The sequence below is a fragment of the Zonotrichia leucophrys genome, chromosome 2, assembly GCF_028769735.1.
Source record: "Zonotrichia leucophrys gambelii isolate GWCS_2022_RI chromosome 2, RI_Zleu_2.0, whole genome shotgun sequence".
Lineage (NCBI taxonomy): Eukaryota > Metazoa > Chordata > Aves > Passeriformes > Passerellidae > Zonotrichia > Zonotrichia leucophrys.
Genome location: NC_088171.1, coordinates 54610348 through 54623876, shown reverse-complemented (window position 1 = coordinate 54623876; position 13529 = coordinate 54610348). Strand labels below are relative to the sequence as shown.

The following is a 13529-nucleotide window of genomic DNA, read 5'->3' as shown; positions in this document are numbered from 1 at the left end:
TCCAATTATTGATGATGTTACTCCCAAGCTGGCAATCAGTGCTTTTTAAAGCTTATGTCAGCCCTGTTATTTGTACTTTATGCTGTGCAGTCATCCACAGAAGCTGTCAATTAGCTTGATTCCTCTTCCCTTGTTTTAGCAGCAGCTCTGTGATGCTTGAAAAGAGAATCATTTGCCATCAATGTGAAACAGGTTTTGTTCTTCCCTTTACTGGTATACTAACAGTTCCATTGACATCATGTTCAGCAGGTTGAACTCATAGGAATTTCCTCATACACACAACAAGGTTTTGAACCCATTGACTCTACGGTAACAGCTTCTAACTACCTTGAATACACAGCAATTGGACTGTGGCAAATACTTATGGATACCAGGTTTAAGTGCAGTTTAATACAGCATCAAACAGCATGGTTACTGCTACACAGAAGCAGGGTGATACATGCAGATTTTTGGTGCAGATTATAATAGCAGGACAGTCAGCAGCATTAAAAATTTCCCTGTGGAGCTGTACTGGTATGACCCCTTTTAGCTGCAGGAGTAACATTCTTGAACACAAATGTTGACACAACTAGTTCAGAACAACAGTGTGCAACAGCCACAGATGAGTGAAAAAAGGGCAGTGGAATTCACCTGTGATTTTACTGCAGATGTTGATGAAACTTAAAATCCAGGATGTGCACTAACCAACCCCTGATTGGGTTTGGACCCCACACAGAGCTGGTGAAGCAAAAGGGATTACTATTTGTCTCAAAACAGCTCCTGGAATGGCCAAAGTCTAGGGCTAACCTCTAGGACAGGACAGGCGGCCACACACCAAACATCTGCCCAGCTGTCTCCAGCCCAGGAGGGAAAGTTTTCTTAGTGTCATCAAGGAAGCAATGGGGCTAAGATAAAGCCTTTTTTGCCAGATCTAAAACAGATGAGTCAGCAGCAGTTTAAAGGGAAGGACTAGATTGAGGTCAAACATTCAAGAGTTATTTACTTTGTAAAAGAAAATTCAGAAGTTCAGATTGAGAAATTATTGTTAAGTTCTAAGTCAGCAAAACACATTAAAGTGAAAATGGCAGAGAATGAAACTGAATCAGTTTGTGCCTTTTGAGACATACATACAAGAATTTACTCTAGGCAAAAAAAAATTTGGTTGTGAATTAATGACTGAATGCTGAAACTGCATAACTGTTGCGTGTAAACATAACTTGATTTCTTTCATTTCTTGTGCTGTAAAAAGTTGTTTGAACTATCTCAAATGATAAAAAAGTTTGTCTAGTTCCCTATGTCAATTGATATGCAAGTTTCTGAAAGCCTGAGATATGAAAATCATTACACGATTCTTCACCCATCAGTGTAGGCAATCTTCCCTCTCCTCTGCCAGTTCCAAAAAGACAGAAGGAAGGCAAGCACCAGGATTTGGGGAAAAGAGAACAGTCTTTACTCTTGAGAATTTTGGAAAATATTCTACAAATGAGTTTAATGCATTGCAAGACAGTCATGTATAAAAGCCATGTATGAATTTAAATTCAGAGCAATTGCCAGGCAGAGGAATAAACTGCAGTGCTGGTAAAAAGCACTGATGGATAAATGGATGACAGAATTTTCAAACTGTGACATCAGATACTTACACATCCCAGCTGCATGAGCAAATCTTCTGACTTCAGTGAGATTACTCAGAAGCACAGCTTGAAAACCAAACATGCTATAAAAAATCTTTTCTTTAGAACGAAGGTGAACAGCTACTTGTAGAATTTCCATATAATGCATTTTTCAAATGCTCCCCCCTCTGATTTCTACTGAAGCAATTTCTATAAAGTTAAGAGCACATAAAGATGTCCTTAACAACACAGACAACCTGACTGCAAAAGTAGTCATCCATTCCGCTGATCAGACACATTTTACCTGCTAAATGTTCGCAGGTTTGACATTAGGAAAATGCTACATCTCAAGGCATTACTTCTAATTCTAAAGAGGAGGAGTTTAACATGAACTTTTAAAACCTCATTTTAATTTATATTGTAATATGCTAAATTATTTAACAATTTCAATGCGTGTGCTGAGTGCCACAGAATAATGAATACTCCATATGATAAAGCTGGAATGCAAACCCAAAGTTGAAGTTTGAACTATTATTTGCACATCCTGAGGTCACTACTCACCCAGTGTATTGCTGCATTACACATGTACTCGGCTGATTTAAGTTCTTGTTACTGTTAATGTAGTAGTGATGCAGTTCAATTTTAAATACAGGAGCAAAAACAGCAACAAGTGAATTGAATTTCTGCTGGAAGAGTTACTCATGAGTTACACTTTAAAACAACTGAAGAGAAAGTCAAATGGACTTGACAAACACAAGGCAAAAAAACCAGAATGGTATGGTGTATAAACCCAAACTTCTGAAAAAGAAGCTAACTTACCTTCAAATCTATGAAGTCTGTTGAAGAAAGAGCAATGCCCATATATTGTGTTGATTACAGAGGAATCCCTTCATTAAAAAGACATAAGCACTATTTTGTTTCACGGGCTCATGAAAAAATGATGTATTTTGTGCTTTACATTTTATCATCACATGCTATTTCCAGAGTCATAGTGGTACTGTGAAGTGGCTTCATTAACAAATGAGGAAGGGATATATCCTCTCTCCATCAGATGTTTGCCAAATGGTAAAAAGAAAAAAAGCTGGTGAGGAGGTATGTTCTTAAGCTTAATAGATATCATGGCAAAAAAGGCAAAGCTTAAATTGACTTTAAGAACATTATATTTATAGTTCTGAACACGTGTTCATGCATTTTACAGCTCTCCAACAATGACACATTTATATTTTACTGTAATTACAAAATTTCTCCCAGAAGCCAGAAAGGTGAATAATTTTAAAGTTTTTGGTGCTGATTCTTGACCAAATGACTGTAGCATGACTTTAGCAGCATGATGTACTTAAAATTGTTGAGTCATATCCTGAAGTGCACTGAAGCAGCAATTTAACAGATGACATAGTGGAAGGTCTGCATGGATTACACAGTGTTTCACAATTATTTTCTCAGTTCTCTTTCTGGAAGATTTACCTTCACCGACGTCTGACACCTGGTTCCAGTTGATGCCTGGGTCAACTGCAATGCCAAAGTGGAAAAACCCATCCTTGCAATGTGCAAGGGCAGCTCATACTGGCTACTCTGTAAGAAGTCCCACCTCTAACAGTCTCTTTTCTCTCAGGAATCCCTCACCTTTCCTTTCTCCCTTCCAAACTGAGACTCTCATCACATCTAACTGAGAAGACATCATGGATTTACTCTCTAAAATAAAATTATATTTGTTTCTCCAAGATCACCAAATATTACAAAAAATAAACTGCATTTCAATTACATGGGAAACGGCAAAGAAACAGGGCACTTGATTAAGCACATTGCTACTTTTTTTTTTTTTCTGTGAGCTTAACAGCACCTGACAAGGTTGAAAAAACAAAAAATGAAAGAAAAATTTACACTTCAGTTTTCACAATGATGTTGATTAACGTATGTATAAATTCTACAACTTGTCAAGTCATCTCAGTTTAGCCGGTACCTATTAAAGAAAACAACACTGATAGCTGCCATTTAAGGCACCAGTTTTTGATTCTGGGATGAAGATTTCACCCTTCTTGATATCCAGCAGGCTTTATGTTCTCAGTTCTTGAGGCAGCCTTTTTGGATATAATACTAAAATAATAGACACACAAGTGACATACTTTAGACTGTGGTCCTAAGAGTACAAGAGACTCAGAACATTTGAACATATTAAGCTCCCCTCAGAGTCTGAAGTTGTTCCTGAAGGCAGTATTAACCTAACACATCCTATGCTGAAACAGATAAAGAGTACAGAGGACAATTCTACCTCAGCAAAAAGACAAGCTGCTAAGAACCGTTTAATGGGATTTCCTGTGCTTCTCTACCTAATCCTGCCTCAGGACTACAAAAATAAGTTTTGAGTACATAAGAAGCTTAAAAGAACACATGCATTTTGAAAACTAAACTAACGGTTTTATCTAACAAAGATTTTACACTCTACCTTGGTTTAAAAGCCAAGATCAACAAACAAATAGTGTTAAGTTCAACAACAAATTTATCTAACTACTGCAGCTGTAACATGGCAAATTAAGAACATGCCTGCAGCTGGAACTATGTCTTTTTTATTCTAGATTATGATATTCACTCCTGAATTTAAGCATGGATCTTCCATGCAAAGACAAGCTCTAAAAAACTCAAAGCATTGCTTTCCTCTTCAGTATAAAAATATATCATGTACACACACAAATCAATTCTCCTGGCAATGATGCCTGCTCTAAGTAAAAATAAAAAATAATTGAAAAATATAAAATGGATTAAAAAAAGATGCTATGCATGTACTAATGTCAACTGTGTAACAAAAACTGTCACTCATTCTCTACAATTCTAGCAGGTGGATCCAGAAAGAAAATTTGCATTTACTTAAGCTTGATGTTTTATGTGTTTCTTAGACTTAAAATTGTCAATGAGCAGACTTGTTACTATAATCCAGAAATTTCTAATATTGATCCAAATATATAATATTTTTAAACACAAAAGCAAGTAATTCCAGAATTAAGTTTGTGATTTGAGTTTGTTCAACAAATTAAACTTTCCAAAACCAATACATTTGTTTCCTGAGATGGCTATAAGTCATGTTTCAATTTCACATTACACTGCAATTAACAAAAATTATTATGCACAAAACCAGATGTTAACTACACCATACAAACACAGAAGTCACCTAATTTCAGTGTTGTGAATTACTGTGTTAATGTGTTCACCTTAACAAAGCTCCTAAAATACTCTTTATACATTACAAAACAAGGATTTACAAAACTTTATTTTATTTCCAAGTTATTTCAATCTAAAAATTTTGAAACATAAGAAATACCACTTCCTAAAAGACTTTACAGTAGAAGGCCAACAGTCTGGCTTGGGAGAGGTAAGTATATGAAAACTTGCTTTAACAGTCACAAATCAGTCGCTGGTGATTAAAGAACACTGTTCTTCAGAGCTGGCAGGCACTTCCACATAGCCAGAAATGTAAGTTTTCCTACCACTCCTTTTGCCTCCCATACATAAAAATATCCAATGCAATAAAAAAAGGTAGGATAAAAGGGTGGACATGTGATGAAATAAAAGTATTATCTAAGGTCTTGATTATTGTTCATCTTGTGTAAGTGTAAAGATTCTGTCCCAAAGTTTTCCTGACAAGATGGAACTGTTTGGCCTTTAAAAGTGTTAGCTGAAATACCTCCCTTTTTTGCCAGTACATGTTGTCTGCTCACTGCTGTATTGCTGGTTTATGTCTGTAACAGACACTGGCTCTAGGCCAGCCCATGGGTCCTCAAGCATTGAAGGTCTGTAATAGTTTTCCACATCATTAGAGACTCTTTTCTCTCTGCCATGCGCTGTACCAAATGGAGTAGATGTCCTGGGTGATCCCTTTGGAAGAAAATCATCAGGTAAAGAAACATTTAATAGTCTAATTCAAACTAAGAAAAAAAAATGTAAAAAAATTTTAAAATGTTTCCTTCTACTGCAGTAGAACTCTGAAGCTGATTATTAATTTTAATTACTATATCTTGCATCCTCCTCAGAAAATATTAACTTTAATGTATTTTACTTTTAAGTGATGATTTACCAGAATAAGGAAAAAGCACTACCCACAATCTTCTTCCAAATACTTGTTTACATCACTCTGGCATATAGCTGCAGAAAAGCAGCTCATGCTATTTTTCATTATCTGTCAACATGTCTAAAAAAAACTGAACAACAAAACAGGGAATTAGAGGCTGAGGAAGAGCTGACAATATTAAAAAGAGCAGAAGTCAAATATTAAGTACTTACAGATTGAACACAGCATTCTATAATGCAAATAGCTACAAAGAATTCATTGGGGGGAAAAAAAAATCTTCTTTTAACCAAACCAGTGTTTTGTGAAATTTGAAAACCCATGACTTTATTTTATATACAATCTCAGTGGTAATCAGTGATTTAGTGGGTATTGGCTTTTGCAGGGAGCTTTTCACATTTGATTTTTTTTTAAGATCAAGGATCACAACAATTGCTTCTGTAAAGCTGCTACCAGTCTGCAGCTTAAAGAGTGCTGACATAAAGGAGCTCCTATAATCTTCTTCACCTGTTGGCATCATCCATTGTTCTCCCCAGATTCACTCCTCCAAAAGGTGAAGTTCTGTCTAAATCTGTATTTATTTAAATGGTTTTAACCAAAGTTAAGCAACCCATACTACAGATACACAGTAATCTCCAGGCATGCCCATTGCATTCTGTATGGTCAGAGCAACAGGATGCCTTGAATCTGGTTATCAGATTTTGTAAAACAGGATTAAAGCACTGCTGCTTTCGCCCACAACCCAGCCACCCCTGAATTTTAGGATCAGCAGTGATGGTATTTGAATTTGACTTGTAAGCCCTAACATCTATGTAAATAGATCACATAAAACAATTTCTGAGCAAAACTGAGATATGGTGCCATAAAGTGAAAGACCCAGTGTTTAGCCAGAAGAATAGATTTCACTCAAACAGCTTGAATCTATTTCTGCTAACGTGCTGTGGCAGGAACGTGTTGATGTGTTTCCAGCAAGAACTTTTCAGGAGCTCCTGAAGTTTGACGATAATGGATACAGGATCAAATGTAGGAACATTAGACACAAATCTGTGTCTTATTTACAGAATACTTGTTCTGATGATTCTTTGCAGCTAGGTTATGTAGCTAAGAGGATGATCTCAACACACAAGAATTTCTAAAAGGTGGTGAATTAGAATACGGTATCAAACCCCATGAGGGTCAGAGAATCACCTCAGAATACACCTAAAAACTCTCTAAGGGGATGGAGCTTCCTAGAATAAGCTGACATGCTCTAGCAACAGTGACATTTATGTTAAGTACTCACATTTGGTAGCGAAACAGCAATACCCAGTGCATTCTGTCCTAAACAAACACAAACCTCCACCATCCCTAAATTACCACTTTTAATGAAGACCTTTTGACATTGTAAAACAGACTGAATGTGGAGCTCATTTATTGCCATGTTTAATCTGCAGAAGGCAAAAGAAACATGAGCTGATATAATGATCTGCAGTATTCAGGGAAGGAGCAAAATAATTCAATGGAAAGGCTCATTCATATGGATTTATTTAATAATCTTTAATTTCACTACAGCATGATGCAGGCCATCTGTAACATTGACATTACACTAACATTTTAGCATTTCTGAAATATAGGAAATTTATTATTCTGTAATACAAGACTGACAGCCTTCAGTACATGTAAGCATGTAGATTATTTAAGTTTAGAACACTAGGCATCACATGCTTTTTCCCCTCTGAATTATTTTTAGGGAAGAAAACCAAAATGTGATTATTTACGTTACAGAGCTGTGGAAAAGGAAATCAGCTCTCCCTGTACAAGTGAAACCATTCAGTGCAAGAGGCACTACCTGGTACCAAAGATAGCTTAAAAAATCTTTCTATTAGTTGTCACTTATGCCAACAGCATTTTCTCAATGAACTTTGCTTAAAAAAGTCAATCTATTCTCAGTACTTTTTCTCTAGATAACAAATCTCTCTTTGGAGTAGAAAACAACAGGTTTTAGTGCTATTCATTAAAAAATTACTGAGTGGAGTAATATTGCCTTGAAATTGGGGACAGTCACTCCCTTTATCAGCTTGCTTCACCTGATGTAATTACAGCCACTGGCACATGCACAGACCACAAAACCCACAACTGCACCATTTCAAAAGGGTGGCGTTTCTTTTACTTTCTGTAACAATTTTTGATCCATACCATTCCAAAGCAGCTGCTAGCAGCTAGTTCAATAGTTCCTGCTGAGTGCAGGGAATAAAACATTACCTCTAAGTGAATTCTAAGTGGAGATGAGAAATCACAGAATGGTTTGGGTTGGAAGGGACCTTAAAGATCATCGAGTCCCAACTTTCCACCTGAGGGCACAGACATCCCCCACTAGTCTGGGCTGCTGAAAGCCCCATCCAGCCTGGCCTTGAACAATGCCTGGGATGGTGCATCCACAACTTCTCTGGGCAACCTGTTCCAGTGCCTCACCACCCTTACAGTAAAGAGCTTCTCCCTAATCTCCAATGCAAACTTACTCTCTTACAGATTAAAGGCGTTCTCCCTTGTCCTGTCACTACAGGCCCTTGTTTCCAGAAAAATGTTTTCATAAAATATAAAGCAGAAGCACCTCTGTGGAAAAACCAGAAAGTGCTGTAAAGTACTGGCCACATAAAGGTTGAGTAAGCCATTTCAGAAAAAACAAGCTCAGTATATTTTTTCTGTTTGTTTCAAAGAATGAAAGCCTTCGAGCACAAAATGAGTACAGAATGCTAATGGCATGACATTAGTAGAACACTAAGGTAAACATAAACTCTCTTTTAGATTTTCCAATGCAATTTTAAAGGGCCACTTAAGACTTTAATCTCAAAAGTGACTGTACATCATAAATGTCAAAGGCACTGGAGTTCACTCTTAGCAGGATCTACAGAGGATAGGGGACAATGCACACACCTCACCAGAAACCTGATGCTCAGAAAACGCAAAAGGGCTTTCCATCTGAATCTATTTACGGCCTCATGGGCAGAGATCCTTGTCCACACCTAGAGCAGATGGGATCATGGTTTATGAGACTAACTCCCTCTGTGATTGCCTCTACCGCCCTCCCAGGCAGAACAGCTCGTGTACACGCAAAGTGCACACTCACACATTTCTTCAGCCCTGGGCAGAGCTACAGACATTCACCATCCTCTGAGTCTCTGAAGGAGCTGCCATCAGGCCAGTGCTCCCAAACTACACACAAGGTCTAAAGATGGAAAGAGGAGAAGGGAAGATGTTGTGACAGTCTGAGACTGGATTCAAACTTGTACCTTCTTTATCTCAAGCTTCTTACCTCAGAATGTAACCTGACTTTATGTCAGGTTTCTTACATCAAGAATGAAGCCTATGGGAAAGTTCCCATCCTCAGGGGCTGACATGAAACTGACTAAAACTAAAGACAAAAAGGATTCCTGCATATTCTTCTGCTCAATAAATTCTAAGGCAGAGTTGGCTGACAGGGAAGTGAGTTTTTCGGGAAGTTACAGCCAAGCCAATCAGTGGTCAGGTTTAATTACTGACACCTGGTGTAACCTCTGAAGACATGGATGCACTCTGAGAACACAGGGAGTTAAAAGCAGAGAACTCCCAGATGACTTTATCTTTCCTTCTGGTCAGTGCAGCTAACCCTTTCTTAGACAAAGAAAACCTTGTGAAACACTAATTCTCCTTGATCTCAAAGAGAAGAGAGAGAGCCTAGGACCTGAGATGTCAGAAGGAAATGGGAAAGAATCCTAGGTGGGAAGAGATGATGGAGTGGCCTTTGGCTGGACTTTTCTTGTATAGCCACGGACTGAACCATTTTTCCTGTAACACAGAGACTGCATTTAGGGGGAGGCAATGGCTTGGAGGCAAGAGAGTGACCTGCTGCAGTGACACCATGTGCAGGAGTGAAGTGAAGTGAACAAAGATGAGGAGGGTGTGGTGGTGCCTTCCATCTTCAGGGAAGAAGATCTCTGTTCTGAAGACTCTTGGAACCAGGGGAGGTGAAAATGGGGGGGACTGTTGTCCCAAAATGAGAAGCTGTTGTTTTTTGGTACTTGGCAAAGCATCCTTAAAAGGAACCCTAGAAGCAGCTCTGATCCATGTGCAGTGGTGAGAGCACTGGGCATGGAAGGAGGATGAGACGATGGCAGATCTTCTCCAGGTGGTGCCATGTGTGACATGGAAACACAAAAGGTCTCAATTTTAGCTGAAATACCTCCCTTTTTTGCCAGTACATGTTGTTTGCTCACTGCTGTTTTGCCGGTTTATGTCTGTAACAGACACTGGCTCTAGGCCAGCCCATGGGTCCTCAAGCATTGAAGGTCTGTAATAGTTTTCCTGTGGTAGACTATGGTACAAGAGTGACTCCTCTCTCCCTTGATGAACTGAGAATTGATTATCTGAGAGGGGGTAACTTGACTGAGAATCCAAGGTTTTGTCTCATTGCGCTTTGCTGGAAATTCGGTGGGGGGAGGAGGAATATTTTGGAAGGTTTTCATTCTGAATTTTGTGTGTTCCTTTTATTACAGTGTAGGTTAAAGGTTTTTTTCTTTATTTCTAAGCTTGAGCCTGCTCTGCTTGGTTTCTGGTCACATCTCACAGTAACCATTTGAGAAAATACATTTTCATGGGTGCACAGGCACTGCGCCAGCACCAACCCATGACAGGCAGGCTTTGAAAAAACCACTTAATTGAACAGCCAAAAAATGATCTTTTAAAGGCAAATTAGATATCAATGACATAAACTGTCCCTCCATAATCTGCAGCACTTGGCTTTTTCAAAAGGCACTGAGGTTATGCAATCTGTTGGCTTCCACACCAGGAAAGTCTCTGTTGTTGTGCTGAAGACAATGTATAAATTTTGTATAGACAGTCAGCACCTGAAGACAGTACCAATTTTCTAATGATCCCCTTCCACCAGCCACGAGATTTCTGAGTTAATCGAATCATAAGAAAATAACAAAATACTAGTCCTCAGTGGACATGTGACAATGCAGTACAGGCACATTAAGATTTTACTAATCTATTATATTTGTATACTAATACAAATCTATTAAATGTGATGTGACTTCATTATCATATTTAATCCTCCAAGTATCAATAAGAGCACAAAAAAAATTATCATTGTACTGCTCGTGTCATTTGTTACACTTTTAAGGCTTCTCTAATATTGCATAAAGCCAGTTATATACATAAAGCTGTTCTCCTAAGAACTGCCATCCCTGTGTGCATTTCCAGTCACATGCCACAACTAACACAGCTGGAAAAAGGCTTAACTCATAGAACCTGCTGTTGTTGGCTTTCAGGAAGCTTTCGGTGCAAAGCAAAGACTTTAAAATGCGAGTCTACTACCACAACAGATGCTATTACTTCTGCTTAAAGGAGCCTCAGCTTAATTCTCATTAGGGGATCACTCCTTTTCTCTGTTCGTGTCCCTGGAAACTCCGTGTGGATAGGGTGTGGATAGGGCAGCTCCCATGATAGACGACAACCCGGGCAAAGCAAACGCACATCGCCCTTCACCACCGCATTAAAGAAAACCGATCAGAGGGAGGAAGGGAAGGTGACTGCTGTCGTTTTGGCCGGTGTTTAATTCTCTACCTTCATATGCCAGAGTATGAAAAAGCAAGCTGCGCCAGCCTAGGGCCCTGTTCCCTTTCCTCATCTCACAGCTGCCGGTGCTCTGTCCGTCCTCTCTACCGCGGGGGAATGGGCGGGGGAAGAGCTGATGTTGCCCAGTGAGGTTCAAGCCTCGCTTTTCCCTGAAAATCCTGCTGGCGGGTGGATACTGCGCTGACACCAGGCCCCGGTGTGCCTTCCCGCAGCGGGCTACGGGCCTCGCTTCCAAGCAGCAGCAGCAGCTCCCTCCCTCTCTCTTTGCCTCCCTCTTTCCTTGCTCCCCGTGTCCCTCTTGGCCTTGCCCCATACCTGGAAGTGCCTCTGGAAGCCGCCGGGCGAGCGCTTGTGCTGCGGCGGCGGGTGCAGAGGCGCCCCGGCCGGGGACGTGCCGCCGTACGGAGCCGGGTACCGGGGGCTGGCGCTCTGCGGCCTGCGCGGGGTCTGCGCCCCCGGCGAGGGGCTCCCGAAGCGCCCGTGGAACCCGGCGCCGCGGGGCGAGAGGCCGCTGCCGTAGGGCCCGGGCCGGTGGCCGTAGGGCGGCGTGCGGTGGGGGCTCCCGTAGCCCCGCGGAGAGGGCGGCAGGGGTCCTCCGCCGGAGGGAGGGCTCCGGAAGCCGCCACCCGCGTAGGGAGGTGTCGGTGCGCGGAATCCCGGCCGGTACATGGCCGGGACTGGCGGCGGCGGCGGGAGCGGAACCTGTGCAATGGCGGCGCCGTCGCGTCCGCTCGTTTGTCTTCCCCCGCCTCTTCCCCGCCGGGCGGACGGCAGGTTCCGGCCTCCAAACGTTCCGCGGCGGGAGGGCGAGGCGCCATCCGTGCCATCCCGCCTGGAAGCGGGAGAGAGGGCCCGGCAGCCTCACACGGCGACCCGGCACGCCGAGCCCTTCAGCTGAAGAGGAGTAATCTGGAGTCGGAGTCTCAGAAAGTGCTTGGTAACTCAGAGGATGGGGCTCACGGCTGTCAGCGAATGCCCGCGGCTCTATAGCTGCTAAAAACAACGAAATGAACTCCTGTAAAGGAAAGCGAGTGTTTGCCTCACAATTTTTGTCACTACAGGTGTGCTCATTGTGGGCTTTTGTTCTGGAGTCTGAGCCTGCGAATGCTACGTGTTGCAGCAGTCCCGATTGAAAAATCAGTGACATTTAAAGAGCACTTTAATGAAAGGGTTTTCCTCAAAATCAGTCTGAACTGTCAGCAACTGAGTGGTAGCTCAGGCAAAACTTACTCATACAAACTCGTGGCAAAATGCTACTTCGTAGGAGAACTTCACATTTAGCGCAAAGTCAATTTAACAATATTATTTATTCCACATTCCTGCTCTGTTCTCACATACATATTAATGCAAATCCTCAACAGCTCTGAAAAAAATGGTAAAGATTTTTTTATTGTTATTTATTTCTGTCCGTACAACAAAGTACTACTCGGTTTTAGGAGATTGCAACATAGGAAAATTAAGAAGGGCTTTCAGAACAGCAGTTAACAAAAGGTAATTATTAAAATAAGCAGAAAGTTTCTGTGCTTTATATACCAGTCTTGCTTTTCTTTAGCTTTAAACAGGTTGTGGTTTGTTTTTTTACAATGTGTTTGTTTGTTACAGCAAACACTAAGTTTATATTCACAGGGAACTCACCTCCCCACTATGTTATTCAATCTCTCTGTGAAAAAGGAGGCAATATCTGTTAAATTCTAAAATGGAAAGAAACTAAACCTGCTCATTTACATTTTTTGATAATCTTTTAGTCTGGAAGACTATCTGCTTTTATTGTGTGCACAAGGAATGCCATGTCTACAGAAGACAGTTTACCAATGTAACTTACCAAATTAGCTGTCTCATTCCAAAAAAACACAAAAAACCACTTTTCATAACATATGAATTAGAAATACATACCGTTGTGCACATGTTGAGTTATGCTGGGGTAATTGTGCTGATTAATTTCTTCTTGTTGGCAAATCCTTAAGCATCCATGTAGCACTTTTGTTTACACACAGCACGTCCAATCAACAAACCTTTCATGTAGATTTTCTCTATGTTCTTCCTCAGCATTTAGGCAGACTGACATGCGACATATCTTAAGCCTGTGCTGCTCATCGTGCTCATTTTCACGCAGTCAGAAGTTTCGGTTGCTTTTGAGATACAGGAGCTGTCTTATCCTCACATATTTCAGACAAACAAATGCCAAACTCTGTGCAGCCTTTTTTATCCTGTTAGAGAGGCAAGGAGACACCATGGTGTTCCTGTAACAAGTCTTCTCCTCTGTCCTAACACAGACTAAAAGCAGTCTG

At 40.7% G+C, this 13529-nt stretch overlaps 1 protein-coding gene across 1 annotated transcript; it reads right to left on the bottom strand.

Annotated features, from left to right (window-relative positions):
- Nucleotides 1-1209: 1209 nt before the first annotated feature.
- On the bottom strand, nucleotides 1210-12048 carry MPLKIP (M-phase specific PLK1 interacting protein). Its single transcript, XM_064705034.1, has 2 exons — nucleotides 11557-12048; nucleotides 1210-5456 (listed from the first exon to the last, which is right to left on the bottom strand). Exons 1-2 carry the CDS (start codon nucleotides 11908-11910, stop codon nucleotides 5253-5255), a joined length of 558 nt encoding a protein of 185 aa, XP_064561104.1. The 5' UTR covers nucleotides 11911-12048; the 3' UTR covers nucleotides 1210-5252.
- Between the last annotated feature and the right edge of the window lie 1481 nt (nucleotides 12049-13529).

What these genes read in the sequence shown, in the direction of transcription:
- MPLKIP (XM_064705034.1), bottom strand. Translation starts at nt 11,910, where the DNA reads ATGTACCGGCCGGGATTCCGCGCACCGACACCTCCCTACGCGGGTGGC. An exon ending in GCTTCCAGAGGCACTTCCAG is followed by an intron (nt 5,457 to 11,556) that starts GTATGGGGCAAG and finishes TTTCTTCCAAAG; the next exon opens with GGATCACCCAGGACATCTAC.